Source organism: Phalacrocorax aristotelis, chromosome 6 (genome assembly GCF_949628215.1).
Source record: "Phalacrocorax aristotelis chromosome 6, bGulAri2.1, whole genome shotgun sequence".
Taxonomy (NCBI): Eukaryota; Metazoa; Chordata; class Aves; order Suliformes; family Phalacrocoracidae; genus Phalacrocorax; species Phalacrocorax aristotelis.
In genome coordinates, this window is record NC_134281.1 from 23,217,291 (window position 1) to 23,242,540 (window position 25,250).

The following is a 25,250-nucleotide window of genomic DNA, read 5'->3' on the forward strand; positions in this document are numbered from 1 at the left end:
ACTCTGAGGTATATTGCCTTAAAAAGATCTGAATCAATTTATATGAAAAAAGTGTTAAGCTGGTGTATAAAGAATATCAGTGAGATTAGAAAGTCCAGGATTTGAAATGCCTCAGTGTTAAGGAGAATTAACACTGATTAAGAATACAAGACCTAGTAAATATTTAAGTTCAACCCCTTTATGAAGTGGGGATAAAATAGAGAGTATTCCACTCTGCTATAACAATTTCATGCCAAAGCATACAAGCTGCTACAGGACTTGCCCTGAATGGATGTCTGCTTTATTTTTATCTGCAGTTCCTTATTTTTGTCTCTCTGTTGTTCTGTGGTTTTTTTTTTTCCTCTGGATTCCTGGCTGCTTTGGTAACTGGTGTTGGTGAATATGGAATAAACTTGCTTTTGCCTAAGGTATCATTAAAAAAAGCCCAAACCCTACTGCAGTAGGGTTTCAGCTTAAAAATATTTCCCGTGAAAGCTACCTTTGATCAATCATTTTTTGCACTTTTTTTGCAAATTTAAACTGAAAGGAACAGAATCAGTTTCAGTACTGCCATAAATCTAAATTTTTTTTTAATTGCAATTGCTGGTTTAATGTCATTGTGAATAAGAAATAAAGCAGTACTTCTTTCTCTGCAATTGAAAAGGCTTGGTTTCAAACTTACAAAAATGAGATTACATAAATACTCAAAAGTTGTTAGAGTAATCTTCAAATCTTCATCTTTAAATGAAAAGTAGTCTCTTCAGAAAAGGAAAAGAAAGTTCTGATCAAAATTCTGAGTGTTATAAATAAGGGCTCTGTACACAAAGGAACTTTGTATATTCAGTAGAGTGTCATAGGATGGCAGAAGCACATGAGGGTCACCCTGAGGATTACATCATCCAGAAGAGAACACAACATGCATCTCTTACATGAAAAGCATGTTAGACAAAACCCATGTATTTGCAAAGCCTTAGGTTCTTGGTCTCCAGTGTCTCATTAAATGTATAAAAGGTTATTTTTACCTGCTTTAGATTTATCTTTCCTGGGCATGCAATGGTAATCCTTATTTAACTGCAAAGCCTACCATGAGGGAGAATTTTGTGTTGAGAGACTCTTCTTGTAAAAGAATTTTAATGTGATATGACAGGCAACTTTTTTCTTTTTGGGGGGAGAAAGAATGAGCATTTGTGTGAACTTCACTAATGGCTTACGCTACATTTATTGAACCTTTTCTCTTACTCTCGCATCCATGTGCATTAGACATCAAGGGTTTGAAAACAATAAAAAATATCCCACAACAAACACCACATTCAATGGACATTGTCCAATGCTTTAAATCTTAAAGAAAATAAGTATATTGGCCAGGGTACAAAGTGCAATTTGCATTTGCAAGTAAGATTTAATAAAACTAAGACCTTAAGGTGCTCAGCCAAGATCCAGTTCAATGCAGAAGATTGCAGATTTCTATCGTATTTAATACAAGCTTTGACTTCTCTAAGATTAAGCCTGAGAATGGCAGAAGTGACAGAAATGTCAGCAAGATGGACTTGTTCCTACTACGACTTCCTTCATGAGAGACTGAAGGGAACAGCTTGGGTGCCTGAGATATTCAGGTTAGGAAGAAAGGGCATAACATAGCTGGATGTGGATCTACAGGATGCAACTAAATGAAACATTGAGTTCTATGCTTTTACTAAAGAGTCATAAACTGTGCTGCAAAGCACAGTCCCAGGTTTTGTTTGTCACACTTTTGAAGGATTGGATGCCTCTCAATTCAGGGGGAAAAAAGGACAATATTTAGAGGAAGTGCCCCTGAAAACACCTCCCTGTTCTAAAACCAGTTCTGAACCGTTTTGCTTTTTTGCCGGTAGTGTCAGCCTCCCTTCTCAGTAGCTTTTATTCCTTCAGCTCCCTAGCAGAGTTGCAAAAAAAAGAGCCCTTCTTCTCTTTGTTTCTTAAGTACTGAAACTGCTCTCTGACTCCAAATTACTTACCTTGGTTGAAGAAATGGCTTATTTTTAGGTATGAAGAGATTTATACTGGCCCTTTGTTACAATTGTAGCTGGCCAAAACTAATGGCTGCAATTTAATATTTGCTTAAATGGTGAAGTCCCTCTGGAATTACTCAACTGGTTCTGGTCAGAGATACAAATTCAATACTGCAAATGCCCAGACTGTGAGGGTTGAGAGCACCTACAGTGAAAAATGCTGTAATTCTCTAGAAAAAAATCCAAAGCAAACCAAAATGCTGGTTAGGGTGGGGAAAGAATTGGACAAGAAATAAAACAATCCTTTTAATGATAGTTATTTGGTGTTCTGGTGCTGTATCAAATATGCTTAAAATAAAATTGTGCTAGCTTTATACTGTATAGCATGGGCCTTGCTTTCTTGAGAGCAAAGAACCTCCATAATTTTCAATAATTTTAAAGTTTGTTTCTGCTGCTGAACACTCATTATATCTGATAACCATGTCGCAATAGTTGGTAAACTCAGATCTGCTGTGGTGAAAGTACATTAGAAATGATATGCCTCATTGCCCTAAAGCACAGGACTAATTTCAGGGATCTACAACCATTTCATACAGCAATAAATGTAGGGAGTCTAACCTCTGAAATTGTTAGTTGAATGTTAAACTTGTATATGTAATGTTTTGAGGTAGGATTTTGAAAGTAATGGGTAGTATTTAAAAAAAAAACATCAAGAAATCCAGGGTGGTTCATTACTGATAAATCTGCTTTTTTACTCTGGTTTAACTAGACCTTATTCATAGAGGTACCCTAGAACAGCGACTCCTTTCATTCTGGAATAATTAGTCCAAAGAAATCCATTTTATTAATTTCATTACAAAAGTGTTCTTCCATTCTGCCACACTATCAAAGTTACCCAGAAGTCTATTTCTATAATGGGGCCTACATAAAAGCTGAATGTTTCAGGGGAAAGATAAGGACCAACGACCAATTACTGGGTAACAAAAAATGGACTAAAGCCTGACGCACTTAACTTCTGAATTTACTATTTTGCATTTTTTCATGAAGGTAAATGCCTTTGTGAAGACAGTTTTACATGATTTTGTTCCTTCAGAGATAGATTGAGATACACTTCTAAGCTTAATACACTTGTTTTCTTTAGTATTAGTCACTCCTTGCTATGAGGAGCTGAAGATCTTAACTCCTAGAAAGCTTGCCTTTAAACATGTACCTCACCTGAAAAGGCAGGATTGTACCTTGGCTGCAGCACACCCTCTGCAGAAGGAGCACTTCACCAGTGCCAGACTAACAACCTGCTGCCCATGAAGAAGGGCATCACCCTTTGGCTCATCTGTGCTCACTCCTGGTGTGTCCTGACCGAGACACAGAGCAGTGAGTTGAGGGGCATCTCTTGGTCTGACTTTTCTTGGAAACTTGAAAGCTTTGAAAGACCTTATGGCTTCAGAGGGGTGGGGGGCTAGGGGAGTGCAGGGTGGTGTGTGAGGGGACCAAACAACAGGGTTTGTACTCAAACTGCTCTCCAACACATACATAAAGGACATGATGCCAGCTTGGGGAGCCTCCCATGGCCCAGGGTGTGTGGTCTCAGCTGGGCCTCGCCACATGCCCTACAGCCACCCACAGCAGCTGCTCCGAAGAGCTTTTGGCTCTGAAGGCAACAGCTGGTGCAGGAGCCCATAGCCTGTTGAAGCCTCCCTTTCTGTTACTTTTCATGCGATTTCGGGCTCCACCCGGGGGATGCTTCCTATTTCTCGACCAAGCAAAGGCCGTGTGCAGGCACTCCGCGGGGCTTGCGCGCCCCTTCCTCCCGGCCGGCTGCCTTTCCCGGGCCAGCCCTCCCAGAGCCAACCCGCTTTGCGTGAGAAGTAAGGGACGTGACCCCGTCAGCTCGGGGCCTTCTTGGCTCAATGGGAGCCCCCAGTAGCGCCGTCCCCGAGAGCGACGCAAGCGCGGGGCGTTACTTTCCCCTCAGCCGGTGCGGGAGGCGCTGGGCGGGAAGAAGACACCCGCCACCACCACCACCCCCCTCCCCGCCAGCGCGGCCTGTGGCGAATCCCCCGCCTCCCGGCCGCAGCGCAGTGCCGGGCCGGGCGGGTGCCCTCCTTCCCCGCCACCGGGCCGGGAGCGGCACCCAGGCCCCCGGTAGCTGGCACGGTTCCTGCCGGCAGGTCCCGCTGGCCGCCTGGGCCGGGCCGAACCAAGCCGGGGCGGGCGGTGTGGGGCCGTGCGGCGGCGGGAGCAGCCTCCCGCTTCCCCCGCCTTTGGGGGCGCCTCGTCCCGCTTGCGCGCCTCATGGCGCGATGCAGCTGCAGTGGGAGGGAGAGGAAACCCACCCCCCTCGCTCGGCGGCCGCCTTTGTAACCGCTCAGCGCGGCGCGCCGCCTGGCCGAACTCGCAGCAGACTGGGGAGTGCAGGAGCGCGGCGGCGGGAGGAGATGGAGCCGGAGGGTAAGGCTGCACCCGGCGGGCCGAGCCCTGCTGCCTGCCCGGGAAGCTGACCCGGCAGCGCCGCGTCCCCTTGCGCCCACGGGGCGAGGTTTCCGTGCGACCTCCGCGCTCTCCCGCCAAGTTTTCTCCTCAGCGGAGGCCTGGGCGGCCAGGGGCCGCGGGGAGCCCGGGCAGGGTGGGGGGTCCCGGCGGGGTGGGGGCCGCAGGGATCCTCAGCGAGTGCGGCGGGAAGCCCCGCTCCAGGTGTGCGGGACCGCAGGGGCAGCTGGGCCCACCCGGGCACTGCCCCCCGTCCTCCCAGCGGCTGCGCCCCGCGGCAGGGCCCACCTCTGGCCGCTCCTCCCCGCCCGCCTTCGCCCCTCGGCGGGCAGCCGGGCGCAGCGGCGGGCAGGGAGGGCGGCGGTGGGGGTCGGGCGGGGGGCCTCGCCCGGAGTGGAGCAGCCTGAACAGATCCGGTTAACTTTTTTTTTGGTAATTTTTTTCTTCCCCCCCTCATGAGTAGGCTGGCGTGTTTCTAACGCCGATCCATTGTCAGCGGGGTCCAAACCAGCCCTCTTTAGGCCTGAGCTCTTCAGCTGCAGCTCGCAAACGCTGCTGCCCTGGTCTGGCACCTTAGTGGAGGCGAAGCCTTGGCTGCGGAGAGTTACGGGGCGCTGCTTCCCCCGCAGAGCTGGCGGTTGTCAGCAGGCGCCCAGGAGAGCCTCATCCTGCACCGGTGACAGTGCTCAGAGATTGCACCTTGGAGTAAACAGCACTAAGCTGTGTAAATATATTTTTAGCTCCCCTAAACCCACATAAAACTAGTTCTGTTAAACACTTATTTTAGTAAGACTGTATAGGTCAAATTTATTTCCTGCCAATCCATATTTAGACACTTATGAAATGCCAAGTTTTTTTTCATTCTCTCCTTTTTAAATACCTTTTGGATCTGTTAGTACTGGTAATGTAAACCTTTTCTAGTTGCAAATTGGAAACCTCTGAGCCATAATGGTCTGTTGCATTTAGCTGGCTGTCTTGTGCAAGCTCTACATTCTCATGCAAAAAAAAAAAAAACACACCCTAAAAAACCTTTTGAGATTCATGTTTAGAAAATTGGCTGCATACATCGTAGCTGTTTTTTAAACCTCAGTACCTAACTCACATTTTCCATTCCAGATATTAAGAGTGTTATGTTGAAGGGATATACTCTACCTTGGTTCCCTCACAAGCTTTAGGGATTTTTAAACAAAGGAAAAAGGCTTTACAATTTAAAAGAATCTGGGACTAACCACTTCTTGTAGTGCCTGACACGCAGCAGCACCGAAGAGTGGAAGAGACTACTGGCAATTGTTAATGACCAAAATTGGTTTTGTTGTTCAAATGGAGAACTATGCAGAATGTAAATGGGATATATATGGTGATAAATACATTGATAAAAGTATCCTTGCATTCTTTTATAAGGAGTTTATTTTTAGTAGAAAGCTAGTTTTCACAATGCTATTAGGATGTTTTCGTTACACGGTTCTTATTCAAACTAGCAGAGCTGTGTTTATAAAATACTCTGAAAAAAGCAAGCTGGTTTTGCTCCTGATTTAGCTTGATTATGATCCAGTTCTTTATATTGTACATCTCCTTACCTTAATAAAGCTAGAGAAAAATGATAAAAAAGAAATTGAGTTTAAAGGAATTCCTTCTTTTGAAGAAATAAACCTTTATTTTCGAAAAATGGAAGTTCTCTGCCCTGCTTCTCAGGAAGGTAAAGGCTGGATTGACCCAAGAAAGATTATGGCGAGTAGCAGTCATGCTGAGATTCCCCATCTGCCCTGGATCCAGGGATATTCAGACAATCTTACTTCTGGCACTTCCTGAACTACTTCTGTATGTTAAGTTTGGAGATGGGTCATCCCACATGGATCAGGGCCTGCAGGAGCTGGAATACCTGTGTTAGCACCTCTCTCTCCATTAGCTATAGAAGGAGCCAGGGCTCTTGCATTAGATCCTCATAGATAGGTGCTATACATATCCCACCATATGCATGAGTATGTAGTTCTGTTGACTGTGGTTGTCTTCAGTGAGAGGGTTATTTCTGTTTTCAATGTTATAGCACTTAGAGTGTGGTGATCTTAAGATTGTAGAGGCTAAGCTTGCTCGATCATGTGACTTTGATCACATGTGCCTTGCTTGTGTAGTCCTGGCTTGAATCATTCTTGAATGGAGCTGAAATTGCCACTCTCTGGTCACCTTTGGTGCAACTTCTTGCATTTAAATGTATGTGTAAAAATCTTGCTGAGAATGAGGCCGAGACTCTTTTTCCCAGGGTAGCTCTGCGTCTTTCCAAATGTGCAGATGCAAGCTGTGTTAGTTATCTTCCACAGAGACTGGGAAGAAAGACCGGGCATTGATACTAGGTTGCCCTTTCCTTAAGGAAATCCAGAGTGGTGTAGTAATGCCACAGGAAATATTGACCTGCAGAGTTTTTGTGGATGTCCTCCAAACGTTGACAAGGTGATAATGTGTGAGGAGGTTGGGACTTCAAAGCCTATTTGGTCTTGAAGTGTCTCAGAGATGCAAAAGAGGATGTTATGTTCAAACCAATAAAAATGGTGGAATCAAAACAGAGTGGTGATGGACCTCATGGCTTCTTGTGTGGTATGAGCTTCTGTAGCATGATCTAGAACAAGGAAGACTGTCTTAGGTCAGTAGCAGTGGAAGTGGCTTGTCAAAAGCCTGGGATGCCAGGAGGGAAAAACTTGGGAAGTCAGAATCCAAGGTGATGATTTTTTCTCTTGTGCATTGTTTGTACTGCAGTGTTTTCAAGGCAGGCTTTGTGGCTGGGTTTTTCAAAGTGTCCCAAGGGGTTTATAGTCCAAGCTCCCTGATCAGATTGCTACATATTTTGTTTTGGGGAAGCCTTGTTCTCAAATAAGATGTGTGAGATGAGGTGATTTGGGGACTGCTGCCCTCTGAAATGCTATCTAAAATCCGTGTGTTTCCCAGTGGTTTTCAATGAAAAATGAACAACTAACTTAGGTAGGAGGTCTTTGGGAATAGCTTTGTCTTCCTATGTGTCTGTAAAGCATCCAGCTCAACGGACGCTGGATGGTCCTGGCTGAAGCTTGTCCACTACTACCGACCCAGCTCAGTAATAATGAATGTATGGTTTTTGCAAATTGTTTGTACCTTTTTTGTTTTAGGAATCTTGTTAAGATTGTCAGGCATCAGTAATACTGGTGCAAATGCTTTGCTTAGTGAGTGTGACTAAGTGGTCTATATGAGAATTGAAAGGGCAGAGAGTAAATGCAACAATGATGTGATTAATGCTTTTTTCTCTTCTGACTCTACACTGGTTTCTGCTAAAACTAGAAACTTGTAAAGTGCTTTAGATTAAGATTCATTTTCTTCTTCAAGCTGTTTTGTAAACATTCAAAATATTTTACATTTACTAAATACTGAAAACTTGAAGAATTTGAAACTATTTAAAAGAGGTGGCTGGTAAAACCTACATAATAAATAGGTTACATAGTCCTCCCAGGACTGGATACAGATACTGTGTTAAGAGATTTGTCCTACTGGTTCTGTAGATGTTAACTTGTCTGAGTGGAGTAAATGGTGTGGCAGATTAAAAGTAGTAATAACTACTGTGGTACTCATTTTTGTTGGCATTACCAAATTTTAATGTGAAAATGAATGTTTCACTTGAGAGACCTTGGTTTATGATTTTTGAATAATGATGAATATTGATACTGTCTGCAAAATATATCTCTTGTTCCAAATTTTCTGGACTAGTTGAATGTTCCTTTTAAGTAAAAAAATAACTTCATCCATTTTTCAGGTGTGGAAACAGAGAGAGAATTTGAGGTAGCCTGAGATGAGGTGGACTGAGTTATAAGTGAGAGAGAGGAGAGAGAAATTGTGAGGGAGTATCACTGAACTCTTCATCTAGTTCTTTCCATGGTGTGGCAGCTCTCAAGTCACACTGTACACCAACCACCAGCTCTCAGGTCTCTCACTTTGTTGTCCTCTGCCAACCACTTCAAACTCCCCACTGAGCACTGAGTCTGGTTCCCTCAAGCGTAGGACCCCAGACCTCCACCATGAAAATCCACCATGAAATTGCGAATAGATGTTTGCAGATCAGTGTTGCATTCTCTGGAGCATACAGTAATTGGAAAGCAGTCAGTCATGACACAAAACTCTGGCTGGTTTGGAGGTTATGAGTAGTGAAATTTGAGAAGGGCTTTGTTGGTGGAACAGTAGCGGAGGTACACTGGAAAGTGCTTCCAGAGAAACTTTTTGTCCCTCCCTCTACTGTCCCCCCTTCCACTCCGCAGTCATCTCCTAAAAGCAAGGTTTACTATATTTGCATTTCATGCTTTGTAATGTCTTAAAATTTTATGGGTCTCTGAATTTTATTTCATGGCTCATGGCTTTTCACTTTATCGGTACTGGCTATCATTAGGAGTTTCTGGTACTGAAGTACTGTGTGTTCACTTTACCTTGATATGGGACGAATGCTATACCAGCCAGTGCAGAGAAGAAATGCAAATGCATGGTGTCCCCTCCTGTAATGCTAAATGGAGCGACAGCCTGATGTTCATCCCCATACCCTTTCTGGTATGGCCATTGCTTTTTCCAGCAGTAGTCGCTGTGCACTTCTGTGAGAAATACTCAGGGTGTGCAGATGTAACCCAGCTTCTCAGAGTTAAGTTACTAAATTCAAATGGCATTATTTAAAGCACGTTGCCTCTGTGGTCCCTGACTTCTGCCTCTCAAAATGCTTTTGTCCTTGGTTTTTCTTCTGGTGTCACTGACTTCTGTTGCTATTTTCATCTTTCTGTGAAATGCAATCGTATTTCAGAGTTTATTGGTATTACCCACTTCTTTGTTTTCTGGGTTGCATTTTTCTTGTTACTTGGCCAGGCTTAAGACCCTGGTGTGGGACAGAAAGCCAGTGATTTAACTGCTGTGGGAGGGCTGGGTGGGCAACTGGGCAGAAAGGTTGGGGAGAGGAGGTTGTTTACATAGTATAACCTCAGTCCTCTCATGCAGGATTCCCTGGAGGGTCCCTGGGGGGCTCAGAGAGGTGATTTCATCAAGTTGTCACTTCCAGAAGCTCCATGAACAGAGGGTCGAGGTTCCTACTTCGGAGCCAGGCTGCCTCAATAGCGCTTCAGATATCGTCAGGATACTTCTCTCCCTCTGTCTTACTTCTTTACTTATTAGTATGTTTAGTGTTTTGGTTATGAAAAACCCATGACTCTGACAGACTACTGTCAGCATAAAAAAGTTGCAGAAGTGCTAAAATGGGATTTTTCTCCTGCGTTAATACATGTGCTACTGCCTGAATGATGTAATATGTGGTGGTGGGACTAGGAAGTCTGGGTGTACTGTTGCATGGCATCCCCAAGAGGCTGGTCAGATGGGCTTTTATGAGTCCCACTCATACTCATGTTGGGCAGTAATAGCCTGGAGAAGGAGCTTGCTTTTTATGTCTTGAGGAAATGTGTCAAGTGTTATTAACTTTTGTGTCTTTCTTAAATGTTGGTGTCTTCCTGGAGAATTCAGTGTTATTAAAAGCAAGATTAACCATTTCTAAGTTTTTAAATTGCATAATAAATTTGCATAAATTCTGCAGTACATTTAAATGTGTTGGAAGTATTGATTGCTGTTCTGAAGCAAGCTACTGATGTTGGGTAAGAAGCTGTTATCAGGCAGTGAACTGAGTAACATACAATTCATGGTCTTCAAATCTGTTAGGAGTAGATAAAGGCAGATCTTGGGATGACAGAACCTTCAAGGCATTAACAGGGAGGGACAGAGCAGACCACTGCCAACTGCTGTAAGAGGCGAGGAACTGCTAAACATTGTAGGTCCTTGTGAATGTCACTATGGCCATGAATAGTTATATTGCTGAAATTATGTTTTAAAATGATGAAGCATCTTCTTTTGAAAGAATATTCTAGTTCTTGAGTTTCTTCAGAGACTGATTTGATGTTGCTTCTTAGAAATTCTTTGGCTTAATGAACATTCGGGGAGAAAATATTTTTATGCCAGACTGCTGAATGAATCAATTTTGCATTATATTTGACATTTTTCTCTCTTGAGAGGCATTTTGAATATTCTGTTGCTGAAGAAAACAGAGCTACTGCTTTAAATAAATCAACAGTAGAGGTGCTCATTGAGCTGGTTAATTAATGTGAAAGACTAAAACACAGACACTTTGGACTCTGGTCAGCCAAAGATGTCAGCCTGTTATTGGAAGCCCAACCTCTAGCCTTTGGATGAAGTGTTTGGGTACAGTGTACGCATGCAGCAGACACATCTGTAGACAACCTCATGGCAATCTGGGTGGAGATTTTCGGAGGCTACCAGCCTTCATATTAAAGAATCTGATTTCTAAAAGTCCAAAGAGCCCAGTAGTCCCAGTATTTGTTGGAAGGCAGGGAGACACCTAAATATCACTTGGATGTCAGAGTTTCAGATGTCTAAAATATACAGGAGGAAAAGCAGGCAGGTGTCTGACTATAATGAAGGAATTTAACACTGGGCTCTAGTTTTCTTAAACTCTTGGCCTCTTTTTATTCCTTCTTTTTGAGCTTGCAGGCTCTGAGCAGAAATTCTTGGTAACTTAACCCTGAGCAAGTATTTACATTCATGACATTCTTGCTACTTCAGCAATCATTTTGGGCCTTGAGATTGGAAGAGGGTAAAAGTTAGTGTACCAAACATTGAGGCCGGGGAAAGAGCAGGGAAAGAAAGCCCAAAGAAGCCTCCAAGTGCAGTTTTACCATGTTCGGTACGAATCACCTGTTTGGTGTATTTTGGTTGTCACTCCACAATACCATATTCCAGAATGAGATTTGCAGTGAGCATATTTCATGCCACTAGTCCTAGGCATCTGATGGGTGCTTGTGATTTGTATTTTACCCATGTCTTCAAAATGCTGAGTAAAAATATTTGTGTAAAAACTGAAGTGAATGGAGTACTAGAAGAGAAGACTGAGGTGGAAAAGAAGGAGGAAGTGGTGAGTATGAAGCAAGAAAAAAAATTAAAAGGGGTATAGGTAGAGGTTTTGAAGAGAGAGAGTTATAAAGTCAAAATTAGTTCAGAAATCTGAAATTTGTAAAAGAGGAAACCTGTACAAAACACTTTGAAATTAATGTGTGGACACTGCAGAAATAAAGGAAAGGTTCTCTAGGGTACAGAACAACAAGAGAACTGAATAAACAAGGCAAAGGAGGGAGTGATCTCCCCCAAAACCTATGGACAAAAATACCACCAGATCTCAGCCTCCTGTGTGTTTGTTTTCTAGATTTTACTGCTGTTGTCCAACAGCATGCCCTATGCTGACTGTGCATCGTTTCTGGGAAAGAAAGGGTGAAAATGAACTCAGTTCTCACACTGTTTGTGGGAGATATAGGCAGGTTTCTCATGACAGTTCTCCACAGAGGCTGAACACCAATGTAGCTTCCTCTCCCCAGCCTATCTCTGATGCACTGCTTGGGGCTATGTTTGGAGCCCTATGGTAGTGGTCTGGCGCTTGGGCTAGAAACTGCAGTTGCAGTGTTGCTGACAGCAAGCTGCTGGGAGCACGGCTCACATAGGAGAGCTGAATGCATGAAGCTAGTGCAAACTGGGTATTGTATTCCCTCTTAAATTTGACAGAAGAGGGATTATGCCCCTGTGGCTAAATTCTTACTGTTGGTTGTTGCGGTTCTGCCCAGATCTACTGGAGCTGTGGCTGAATCTACAATAACTTACACTAATAAAATGTCTAGTCCCCGGGCTGTAACGGCATATAGCTACATGTTGGAACTGTTACGGTTTGCATTGAAGTAGCATATATGGTTTTTCTGTTTATGGGGTTTTTTTTTCCCCTTTTTTCCCTGTTTGTTAAATATCTGCAAAGCCCTGGATTGGGGGTGGATGAATTTTGCCTGGAGGAAAATCTCAGCCATTCCCATTTCCTCTTAGAGCCAGGTGTGCCACCTCCATGCATCACTCCCACCGGCTGTGGGAGTTTTTCACTCAGAGTGAAGTTTCCCATGGAGGAGCAAATAGTGCTGCCTGCTGAGCCCTCCTGGATCTGCTTTACTAATTGCTATTGAAATTCTTACAGCCCGTTTCTCGGCTGTAAAAATGCAGAGCCAAGTATCAAAGTTGGTGGGAACAACTCCCACCTCCCCAGTTGTTATGCAGTTGAGAAGTTAACTTCTTAAAAATTTTTTCAGCTTAAGCAAATACATGTCTTGCCTTGCCATTCCTAGTTTACTAACAGAGGTGCAAGTGTTCACAGCTAGGGGAGAGTAAGAGTTCCCCAAAATAGTAAAATAAAAAGCCTGTCTCATCCATACTGTCTGGAGTTCTTGGAATTGGGTTGTAGGTCTGAGTTACAGCTGCTTGATTTTGATGGTTGTGCAGTCAAAGTTGCTTCATAGAATCATAGAATGGTTTTGTTTGGAAGGGACCTTTAGAGGTCATCTAGTCCAACTACCCTGCAGCAAGCAGGGACATCTTCAACTAGATCAGGTTGCTCAGAGCCCCATCCAACCTGACCTTGAATGTTTCTAGGGATGGGACATCTACTACCTCTCTGGACAACCTGTTCCAGTGTTTCAGCACCCTCATAGTAAAAAATTTTTTCCTTATATCCAGTCTAAATCTCTCCTCCTTTAGTTTAAAACCATTACCGCTTGTCCTGTCACAACAGGCCGTTCACTTGGAATGCAGAACAGATGCTTTTCTTATTCACTTGAAAGGATAGTCTGATTTTTTTATTATTATTATTTCCCAGACCATGCAAGTCCCAGAAGTTAATTTTAAAAATTGCTAATCATCGTGTTAGGACAAAGAAAATGTGGAAGCTAATTTTGAGGGTAAAGGAACTGTTGTGTTAATTGTCCATCTAGTCCAGGGTTCAAGCTCTGCCCCTGGCCACAGCCTCTGCTTCAGCCATGAAAAACTTGGTAGCAAATGATTATGGAATAGCTGGCACCAAGAGGTGGTTTTATCTTTTTTCTTCCTCTTCTTCCCCCCATTCCCAATTGTTTAAAAATTGGATTGTGTTTTAAAGCAGGAGGGTTTATAAAGTTACAGAACTCATGGCCTCTACAGAAACAGAAATTTTCTTATGGATGGTAACAGATGTAGGATTGTTAGTATATATTATAGGAAAAAAAAAAAGCTAATTTCTGGTTGTTGAGAAAATATATACAGAGTGGTGCCACTGTTTTCCTTGTATGTTCAAAGTGTTAAGAAAACATGTATTTTGACAGCAAACTTGGGGAGGTAGGGGGATGTTCAGCCCTGCTGCTGTGTGCACAGGCAAAATGTGTTCTGAATTTAAGCTGACTCTCCCAAAGCAGCAAGAAACCTGTAGAATAGTCACCTCCAACTGGAGCACAGCGTGCTCTGTGTTGATGCTACCTTTTGTCTCCTCCCTCCCCATTGAATTAGGTTTCAAACAAAACCACTGTTGAAAATTGATCAGGATCGATCTTGATGATTTTCTATGGCAGCAGTGCCTCTATAGGGTGATGTTTTGTTTTATTTTCTGTTTGATGGAGGGGCAGAAACCCAGGAGCCATAGGTGGTGCCTGTAATTTGGGAATGGCTTGGTGAAATGTTATTAAAGATCTTAATCCTTGACAGTACAGGTTTTAAACTTGGCTATTCAATTTCCACTGCATCTGCTTTTGCACCTACATTGCTTGGGTCTCCCAACCACACAGGTATCAGCTGCTAAGAGTATATTCCAAATCTGCCAAACACATTAGATTATCCTGTCTCCTGATTTATTCCATGCGCTTCACTGGATGAACCTCAAACTCTGAGTCTTCACCACCTGTCTGTCCCACTCCAGGACGACTGAGAACCCTTGTGTGCTACCTATGAAGCTCAGCATCAGCCTCCCACGTGCTTTTTCCATTTCTCTCACCTCTCCTGGCATATTGCAGTTCAGTGGTACCTTCAGGATATTCCTGATGACATCTCTTTCTAAGATGTGTTTCTGTTGTAGCATCTGCTTGGCTGACAGTCTGTAATAAAATGTAAAAAATAAAATCCTGAGTTGCTACAGTTATAGGCTAATTTAGCATTGATCTTCAGATGCTTCTGGTGACCAGATTGCAAAAATGTACATTTGTACTTTCAGCCAACTGAAACTTTTGGTTTTTAAATCCCAAACCTTGAGGTTTAGATAGATCACATTCCTGAGTTTCGATAACTGCATAATTCTGCTGCTGTTTCCCCATTTGTTTTTTTTTTCCCCAGAATTTATGTTCTTCTATCTTGCGATGGAAAAAATGACCTTATATATTAAATCAGACTTTTATGCATGTAGACTCTGGGTGTAACCTACAGAATTCTGGGTGTGGTGATATGATAAATAATGAAATCAATCATATCTGTTGTTCCCTAGAACTGTGCATCCTATGGGGAATCACTCAGGCACCCTACCAAGGAGGCACTTCACACTGAAAACTGATTTTTTTTAAATTTCATTACATAATAGGGAAGAGAAGATAACACTTCATCTAATGTCCATTTGATTAGTAAATCAATATCTTGTATTGATGTATCTTGAAATGCATTAAAACTGTCTAAAAGTGATGTGCCTTAGTTTCTAAAAATGCTGCAAAATCACCATTTGCACAGAAGGCTTTAAAATCCTTTTTTTGTGGAATATAATTGAAGTTTTTAAAATATTGGTTAGGATTTTCAAAGGCAGTACAGTTATAAAAGGGGAGTAGTTCAAATGTAACTTGATTCTGTAACTTCTGTTTTGGTTTTGTTTATTTTTTAAGACTTGAAGCTCTGGTGGTGGTTTAAGGTTTGTTTGGTTTTTTATTTAAGCTGATGGTCATGACTGCAGTGGTGTCACTTTGCTGAAAAGTCATATGGCAGACCTTAAAATCAAATTTGTTATTTTTCAGTCTGGTGTAACAATGCAAAAGAGAAGACTCTGGTTTATTTCACTTGGGAGCAAAGTATGCAGAGTGCTCTGACTTCTGTTAGTTTTGGGTTTTGGTGATGAAAAAGTGTTGCTGTGTCTTTAGCTGGTGCTTCAACTGACTCTGAATTTGTTCCCACTCCCTGGACCCAGCTGGCCTATTCAAAATGGTGTGTAGATCTTGAGTATCCACTGAAGCTTGCTAGTATTGATTAAACTGTAGTATCTGGTTTTGTTTTGTTGTTTGTTGTTTTTTTTTTTTATTTCTCCTTTTAAAATACTTTCAATGTATTTTTAAGAGCCCTATGCTGGATCTCACAGTTGTAGGATTTAAGCTAGTTTGTTTAAACAAAAAAAACCAAAAACTGGAAGTCTGTATTTTTTCTGCGTTGTTATTTTTATGTTTATTTAATGGCAGTCATGATAAAGTCTGATTTATGTAAGGTTTGTAGCACAGACTCAGCTGTGGATTTCTACAAGCAGAATTCTGGAGAGCTTAGAAGTGTTTGTATAAGTTAGATAATGATAGTATTTGGTGCTGTGCCCTTGGTAAATGTGTAGCATATGAAGTAAAGATATCGACATACCTGGTCTCTTGTTTGGAGCTGGTCTAAATGGGTGAGTGTTGCTGTTCTCTCTTCAGGCCCACCCATTAAATCTGTTCCCTGTGTAGTCCAGATATAAGGCTAAAATCAAGTTAAATGCATTTTCAGTTTTTGTTGACTATTGAAATTGTCTCGCATGGTTTTTGGTTTGGGTTTGGTTTTGTAGGTTTTGGGTTTGGTTTGGTTTGGGGTTTTTTGTTTGTTTGTTCATTTGCTTTGAGTTTTTGGGTTTTTGTTTTTTATTCATTGCAGCATGATCCCTTCTTGAGAGCAATCAGGAACATGACTGCCTTCCTCCCAGGCTGTTTTTCAGTGCTGACAATTGTCTTATAAATATTTGGTCCAAACTGGCAGATTCACACTCCATCAGGCACACCTGCTTCCAAATCCATTCCCGGTGTAGTAACTTCCAGAAGGTTAATGCAAACACAATTTCTTCCTTCTTTCAAATTCTGTCATACTGACCATGTAAAAATAACTATTTGTGTTTAAATTTGAATTGTTTCCTTTTGCTAGTTTCAAATTTAGGAACGTTCCTTAAGCTCTCTTCTGCTAAGCCAACTGGGCAGGATGTTGCTCTTTGGAGCTGAACGTGTAGCATGGCTGAGGGTTGCTGAGGGTCTGCTGGCTGGGACGACAATAAAATTTTTTGTAACAAGTAGTGTTTTGGGGATGGGGGGGCTGTGTTTTTTCTTTTTTTTAAGAAGGGCTTTGAAAATAACAATCTGTTGTACACGGGATGAAATACCTTTGTCCCAGTTGAGGCAAACAGGAGATCTTTGGCAATATGAGCTCAGCTTTAGTTTGTACTGTATGTTGCCAGATCTTTGGATGGATTTTCCACTAGAAAAGGAACGTTATCTTCTGGATTCAGGTCGGCTAACCCACTATTAAAAGTGGGCTTGCAATGTTTATAAGCTAGGGCACGCCATAGTCTTATATCATGTAGCCAGGATTATTATAAACAGTGAAATGCTTGCTACTCTCTGCACAGTCATGCTTAGTTTCATATTTTTTAGGATGACACTTCAAAAACAAGAACTGATACTTGATATTTAGTGCTGTAGGCAGCCTACAATACTCAGCAGACCCAGTACAGCACAAGAGAAAATATTTGCCAGTATCTTGTCAGGGGCAAAAAAGATTCTTCTGAGTTCATGGGGAGCCAGTATATTCCCTTGCAATTATATCTAACGTTGTAAGAATATTGGTATTTATTTTGCTCAAGTTTAGATAATAAGTATGCTCAGAGGTCTGAACCAAATTTAGAGTTCCCTGCAAGTGATGGCATGGTTTTTTTCTCCGTGTTCAAATGTTGGGTAATCCTTAGATTACTTTGAAAAGTGTTTGAGGATACAGATTGTAAAGTAATGTCAGTGTTTAAGATCTAGGGTGCTTAGCAGTTAACGATTTTCTTCAGCATATCAATATCATTAGGAAAAAAACCCAGGCTATTATAGGTTGTTTTCCTACTATCCTTTCCACTCTCTTAATTACAGGCTGATACAGGTTTTGTTGTTTAGGTGGCATGATGGACTTTGGTCAATAAGAGAGCAGGAAATGACAGAGACGAATGCTACACCCCTCTGTTCCAATGGGAAAATAAAAGTAGGAACAAAACCTCTTTTTTTTTTTTTTCCTCTTTCATTTTCCTCTTTGTCAGGTGTGTCCAAGTTCATTACAGTGGAAATTAGTTGATGAGGCTCCATTTGCAACTCTGCTTATGAAGAGCATGGATACATCTAGAAAGACTAGATTTCTTTGAACTCAGGAGATGAGAAAAAATTGCAGCAATCAAAGGTATCTGTCATTCTTGTGGTGAATACAAAATTTATCTGTGGCTCAGAGGGTTACATTTATACTTACGAGGGTGGTGGGAAAAGTAAGATGCTGCATGCTGAAAATTGGGGTGGTTTGGATTCTGCCAAAGAAAGGAGCTTTACAATGATCTTATTAAATGGGGATATTGTAACGCATTGACTCCTCTGCAGCAATTCTGGGTGTCTTGCAGGGAATCACAGTGGTAGCAGAGATTGTCTTTACATCTTATAATGGCTAATCAAGTCTTAAAGAAGGAAAGAGTTTTCTGCATTTTTGCAGCTGTTCACCAGTGTTCCACTGGTGTTGAAGGAAACTCCTAATCTTTGATATTGTTATGAATGTTTCCCCCCTCCTCCCCCCCTCCCCCATTGCAAGCCTGAGTTACTAATGTGCTGGCATACAGCTTTCTTGGCACCAACAATAAAGGCAACACTAGAAAGATGTGTATTTAAGGAATCTGTAAGATGTACGTTAGAAGATTTCTTTAGCTGGAAGCTGGTGCCTTGGTGGAGTTCAGTCTTTGTATTGAATAAATGGGCATTTAATTCAGTCCTCAGAAGCCCACAGATCTCCTCTACTGGAAAAAGTGGGTGTTGTAGGAAGCTCTAGATATAGTCATGCTAATTCTTGTAAATCTCTTGGCTTCTTTCCGTGCCCCTAAACATAGGGTTTGCAATCCCTAAAGGGGTATGAAGACACTGCATTGAAGTGGCTTTCCTTGGCACTGTGTTAAGATGTTCTGGGGCCTTGAGCCATAACACAACTTGGTTCTGGCACCGTCACTGCACTGCAGTTCATGAGCTCCTCTTATCATATATGCAGAGTTAGGGGCTCTTTATCCTCCTTGGACTAATAGCAAGACCATATCTTTACCGCAGAGTATGAGGGGTACATGCATGGGGCAGCATACCTTTCTTTTTTAATAAATATTTTAACCTCCTTAGTTACCTTAAGTATTTTTAAATTTTACGTAAAACAACTGGGCGTGGATTTAGGGGGTTACTGGGAGGTAAGCCACTGCTTGCATGACTTTTTCGGCTTTTCTGCAGTTAGGCAGATCAAGTTTTGCACTTAGCCGCTTGACAGTTTTTAATCAGGAGAACCAGAAACTTGTCTGTTTCAACTACTGACTTACACTGTATAATTTAAACAACTGAACCTTCAGATGTCAGTGTACAATACTTGCACTTTAATCTGACTGTGAATCAACTATGTTTGAATTGAGCCTTGAGGTAATGCTTTTTGGTCTTTGTCAGATCAGTTGGACTTCTGACAGCTATTGAGAAAGTTGAGAAGATGATGGGCTTTGTTTCCTCTGACCTGTTGGAGCTTTTTGTCTCTTCCTTACCTGTCTGGGACAGTTGAGGACTTTATTTGGAGTCTGAAATAAAAAAGATGATGAGGTTATTTGAACTGACTGGAAAGCCCTGCTGGACTTGGGAGGTTCAGCTTTAAGGCTGCCCAAAAGCTTGGGTCAGACCTAGGCTAGCTTGTTACTGGCAAGGCAGCTCTTTGTGTGAAGAACTGGTTCTGTTGGTGTTTTGGATAATCTTTAAGGTTTCAACTTGATTTAGAGTGTGTAAACACATAGTTTCCCTTGGAGCCAGGTGGATCAGCTCTCTATCTGTGGCATCAGCATCTATCAATGGCAGCTGTGACCCAGGATGCAGAGGTGAGCAGTGCCTAACAAACATTTTTCCAGTGTGTGCTGGCTGTTAGAAATCCCTACTGAGAAACTTGCTCTCACCTCTGACTGAATAGCCTGGTCTTTTTTAATAAAAATGCTGCAGTGGTTGGCTTCTCTCTTGTGTCAGGTTTTGGGGAAGACTGGATTTGGCTAGTAGTGAGGCGTATAAGCAATTCTTGGAGTATTTTTGCTCCTGGTTCAGGAGTGGGAAGTAGTTCCAGTTGGTATTGTCCTTGTTAGGATGTAGTGTTCATTTTTAATGTTTAGCAATAGGTTTTGTTTAGGTAAAGCATTTCTTTTTAGATCAAAAATATCAAAGAAAGGAAAAATACCTTATGTCAGCTAAGTCTACATCAGCAATAAATGCAGCCTGTAGAAGTGGATCTATGTAAGGACGTTGGTGCTGAGGGCCCTACATCTGCCCTGCGTGTGTTGAAGGGCTTTTATGTTAGATCAGCTCTCTTTAGGCCCTGCAGACTGAATGGCTATTAGCTGCTGTTGTGTGCTAGATGCTCTCCTTGAATGCCTCTTCTAATTTCATTTCCTCTGAAGGAAGTCCAGGTCATATGCTCTGAGACTGTGCTGAGCTAGAAACCAAAACACAGTAGAGTGAGGTGAGTTGGGAGACTTGCTTCAAAAGAGTTCTTTGGTCAGAACTGAAATGGGGATGGTGACACATCCATTGTCAGCCCTGCTGAAACCCTGCAATGGCAGTGTTGGACAGCCAGCTTGGCGGGGCCATGCTGGCAGGGCTCAAATTGAGGCTTGGCCAGTATTCTCTGTCCAAACCTTGGGGCACAGGAAAGGAGTGTCAGAGCATGGACTGATTCTGTATCCAAGAGGTGTACTTTGCTCATCAAGCTAACTTTAGATTAATACTTGAACCTAATAGAGTCTAACTTCTGTACACCTTGACAAACAGGACCGTGTTGTGGAGGCTGGGTTGCATTCTCTGGCAAACAGATTTTGCAGTGGTTTCAAACTGTGCCATCGATAGCCATGATCTTCCACAGCAAGTGATGCAATTGTTTGAAAGGCCAGGAAGATGCTGCTGATTTTTCTACTTTGTAACTTGATTAACATTCCTCCTCTTCCTAAAAACCTGAGTGTTTCCTGAAGGTGCCTGCCCCATGGTTTGCTTATTGAGTTTGCTAAATAATGTATTTCAAAATCAATGTCTTTAAACTAATACATTGGTTGTGGAGGAGTTACTTTTAGAGTTGGAGCATTAAAACAACAGAAGTTAATCTTTTGATGGTGATCCTGGCAAAGGCTTTTTTTCTTTCTCCTTTTTCTTTTTTTTTTTTTCCCTCCTCTCTGTAGGTTCATTAGGAGTTTGTGGTAGTCTCTCTTCTCTTCTTGGCTCAGTCTCTTACTTCTCTTCAGTTATAAGAAAGGAGATGTGTATTTTTTAAAATCATGATGTCGGAGGTAGAGAGAGGAGACCAGAATGTGTGTCGAAAAGGCACAGAAAGAAACAGGAAGTTTTGTTTCTACTTAAGTATTTGCTCTTTATTTAAAGCATTGCGGCATACTTCTTGGCCTTGATTAAGGTATCTGAGTTTGGGTTTTGGTTTTTTTCTTTCCCCATGAGGGAAAGCAGTTTGACATATCACCAAAGGTAACTGATTTCCTTGAAAGCTCCAGTTCCAAATTCAGCTAGTTACTTATGGATCTCAATTTACATTTCAAAAAAATGTAAGTAATTTGACTAAGGTTTTTTTTAATATCTTTGCTGGAGACTTACAGCTTTTTAGTAGCTTTCTGAATACTTTTTAGTAGCTTTTAGATGGTAAGTCATAAATAACTGGAGTTCCCTGAACTTCAGTGGGGTAAGTCCATTGAATCCGTAGAGGTGTTATGATAGTCTTATGGCCTCTTCTAAACATTTGCACCTGATAGAGGTTTGTACTACTATTATTTGCATCTCTTAGGTTATAGGTAAATATTATCTCTGCTTAGTTTGTTTTTACTTCCCTAGTAAAATTTGGTCTAAGGAAGGTTTACTTTCAGTGCAGTTCTGTGTCAATCCACCAGATGACACTTGATGCTTAAAGATGAAAAGATGAGTGGTCTTGCATTAAAAATTCAGTATTCCTGTGTTGAAAGAGTGAAATTCAGAACACTTTATTTCCAAAATGTTTTCATATGGTACTTGTAAAATTTTTGGGGTGTGTATCAGAAATGCCTATATGCTCCACTTGGGCTTTTCCTATGCGCCCATAAGAAAAAAAAAATTGAGGGGAGACTTTTTTATAAAGGCTTCAAACAAAACTGTGCAGAGGGTAAAACCACAATCATCATCAGCTTCTGATGAACTATTAGATATTTTACTCTTGTTGAATGAGAGGTTGATGGTGGGAGCAAAGACACTCAGAAGCATGTATTACACTGTTAAGCTCATCTGAAGGGGAATGTTTCTGTTACCCATTTGTGCAGTGGAGTCCCGGTGCTTTTGCAGGCTTTACTACAATATTGACAATAATTACAAACATGAAAATGGTTCAGACACAGCTTTGTCAATGCAAAATGTTCTTGAACGGATACCTGTCCGTGCAAGCCAAGCTGTGATGTGAAGGGAAGGTTGTCTGTTTTGTACCAATATAGAGCTCAACTCACTGTACAGTACCGGTGTGATAAGCCAGAGGATTAAAATCCGGTGTTAACATGTATCTCCTATATGTATTTTTGTATGTACAGAAAACAGTGACGACAAATAAGCCAGAAAATTTTTCTGTAGTAATATCTCTTAAGTCAATAAATAATATGTTGTAAAGTGTTCTGGGTAGTGGTTTTTATCACGTGCACTCACACCATCAGATACCGAACTTGGGGTGAGCGCCAGAAGGCTCAGAAGCGATGAGAGAAGTGGGGCTCAGTCACTTTGCAACAGATCCTGGAGGCATGTGCGTCCACTGCTTTGCAGTCATACCATATTTCTTTCAGAAATACTTTTGTACACTTGTAACAGTTTCTTACTGCTGTTCATCCTAAGAAGCAATTCATAATTAGAAAGAGGGAAGTATGAGATGGGTCACGTTTAGCTGTTCCAGTTTAAACTGTGTAGTATTTAGGAGACTTACAGATGTGTAAAAAGGGTCAGTGGCTGGTTTGTAAGTAAAATGCATAACTTTATGTGAAGTAATCCACCTCCTGCCAAATAACCTATTTTGTTGCAGCTTTTGCTCTCTTCATGTCTTCTTTTTTACCCTCTGCTGAACATATTACTAAGGTACTGTGCCTAAGCACAGTGAGTAACTACACCAGGGTTTTGGAAGTAATGTGCCTCACTGGTGCTTTTAATCGAAAGCTTTAAGAGTAATGTAACATTTTATTGCTACTATCTAACATTTAAGAGTAATCGAACATTTTATTGGTACTGCCTTTGAACCTAGTACAACTTAAATAGCTAGCATATGAACTATATTTTTTTTATGCCAGTGGAAAACATAAATTCGTGGCTCTGCCTTACTTGTTTTCCAAGGTAATTTACTTGTATTTCCTTTTATATTTATTAAGCAGCGGGTTTGCATTGCTCAGCAAAGTGTCTACTTTGAGGCCCTTGGTCCCAGGAAACGCTTTTGCTTTATGTGGCCATGACCTGGCATTAGTCATTCAAGTGACTTGGCTTTCTTGTTTCTCTTCTCTTAGAATCATAGAATCATTTAGGCTGGAAAGGACCTTTAAGATCATCAGGTCCAATTATTAACCTAACACTGCAAAGTCCACCACTAAACCATGACCCTAAGCGCCATGTCTACACAGCTTTTAGATTATCTCTAGGGATGGTGACTCCACCACCTCCCTGGGCAACCTGTTCCAGTGCTTGATAACCCTTTCTGTGAATAAATTTTTCCTAATATCCAATCTAAACATCTCCTGGTGCAACTTGAGGCCATTTCCTCTTGCCCTATCGCTCATTAGCTGGGAGAAGAGCCCAACACCCACCTCACTACAACCTCCTTTCAGGTAGTTGTAGAGAGCAATAAGGTCTCCCCTCAGCCTCCTCTTCTGCAGACTAAACAACCCCAGTTCCCTCAGCTGCTCCTCATAGGACTTGTTCTTGTAATGCATGATCATTAAAGGAGCCACAGTGTGCACAGACATTTAACAGAGACATTTTTGCTCTGACACGTTAGGTTGCGGTCCCAGGATTTGGGAATTGTACTGGATTGACTGAAGTGTTAATTGGGCATTTCCTGACAGCTTTGATTGTGTTCCCCACCCCAGTTGGAAAATACCAAATCATGGCTCCTGATGTAATTCCTCCAAAATGCTTTGCACTTAAACATACTCAGCATTAAAGGTGCAGGCAAGGGGAGTGGTAGCAGCACCCATGGAGGTCTCTGCAGAACCACTGGGCAGGGTGACACAAGCTGTGCCCCAGCGGCTGGCTTCGGTGCTGGAGCTGGGAGTTTGCATAGCATGGGATGTCCTTGCAATCCTCAGCACTGAGTTGAAATTACCTTTTCTGATGATCAGTATAAAGTCTGAAGAGCTTAGGGTTTTGTGGGGAAATTTGGAAATCTCAAATTCAGTGCCAGTATTTTTGTTTTATTCTTTAGTAAAAAAGAATAAAAAAAAAACCCCACCTGATAAATGTAGTCTACCTTGTCTATTTTAATGCAATATAACCTGTTAGTCTCTCTCTGGACAACTAGTAAAGGGCAAAAAATGTGCAGAACAGAAGTAGTGAAGGGGCCTGATATTTCTGGCTGAAGACCTGGGAATAATCTGCTTAGCAGCTGTTTAAAATAAGGCTTGCAACTCTTCTGCTTATAGATGGTGTGCATGTAGCTCATGGATTTATGCACATTCTTGGTATAATGACTGGGTTCCCTGATAAGATCCATTATCAGATAGTAACATTGCAGTCTACATGTTGACAAGTCCACCTGTGTTTAAAATCTGTCCCAACATTAATTTTGGGATAATTGAGGATGGGTCATTTTCATTAATGGACCTTTGCTCAGGAATTTATTTCAGTCTGTACAGCTGGAAAGATTGAGTTGCTTGTCTGTTCACAACTGCTAATTTTAATACTGCAGATTTATACTATGTGGCCCACCCTGTAGGTTTCCACTGGCCTTCTTCCCCCCCCGCCCCTTAAGTTGAAGAGACTATAGAGAAGGCTTGGAGAATTGCTTATGTTTATTGACCTGGCCTAGTGATAGGTTTCTTTCTGAATGGTTGTAGGAAAACAAAAAAGGAGGGGGGAAAAATTGGACATGTGGAGCTGCAGGCACCTCCTGAGAGCAGGCTGGAATGGCAAGATTGGTGTCTTATGGAGAGCTGCTTTTCAGAGCTGGACTAAGAGCCACTGGAGCTGAAGGAAGGTGTGCGTGGCTAGCAGTATTGCCAGCCTAGTAATTCCTTTAGCTAAGGTCCAGGTTTATGGTGGTAAACATAACTGAACAATATTTTATTTATGGTTGCAGAATTTAAGCTGACCTTTGCAAGTCTACAGTTCTACATTTTTCAGGTGATATGCATTGTCTTTAGCAGTAAGTTCAAATGTTGTCTAATTCAGTCAAAGGGTCGGACTGGGATCAATTTGGAAATACGGTTAAGAACTTGTCACTTGTAAAGCTCTGTGGTCTCTCTGGGTAGGATGCTACAAGACCTGCCAGTCAGGATACTTCCATTTAGATGAGAGGTGGACAGCCCTAAACACAGCTTGGAAAGCCCTTAAAAGTCAGGAGGAGCATTGAAGTTTGTGTTTGGAGGGTTGGCAAAATTGAATTCAATAACTGGTACTAGTTGTAATTTAAATCTGAGATTCCCTTTGTCTT

At 41.9% G+C, this 25,250-nt stretch overlaps 1 protein-coding gene across 3 annotated transcripts in view; it reads left to right on the plus strand.

Annotated features, from left to right (window-relative positions):
- The first annotated feature begins 3,859 nt into the window (after positions 1-3,859).
- Positions 3,860-25,250, plus strand: part of FGD3 (FYVE, RhoGEF and PH domain containing 3) — a 118,847-nt gene continuing 97,456 nt past the window's right edge. For 2 of the 3 annotated variants that reach the window (XM_075096635.1, XM_075096636.1), the window contains exon 1: positions 3,860-4,415. In XM_075096635.1, the coding sequence (XP_074952736.1) occupies positions 3,875-4,415 (541 nt within the window). In that variant the 5' untranslated portion in view covers positions 3,860-3,874. Of the gene's footprint in view, positions 4,416-17,613; positions 17,751-25,250 lie in introns of all 3 variants that reach the window. The other variant, XM_075096637.1, reaches the window with a different exon arrangement.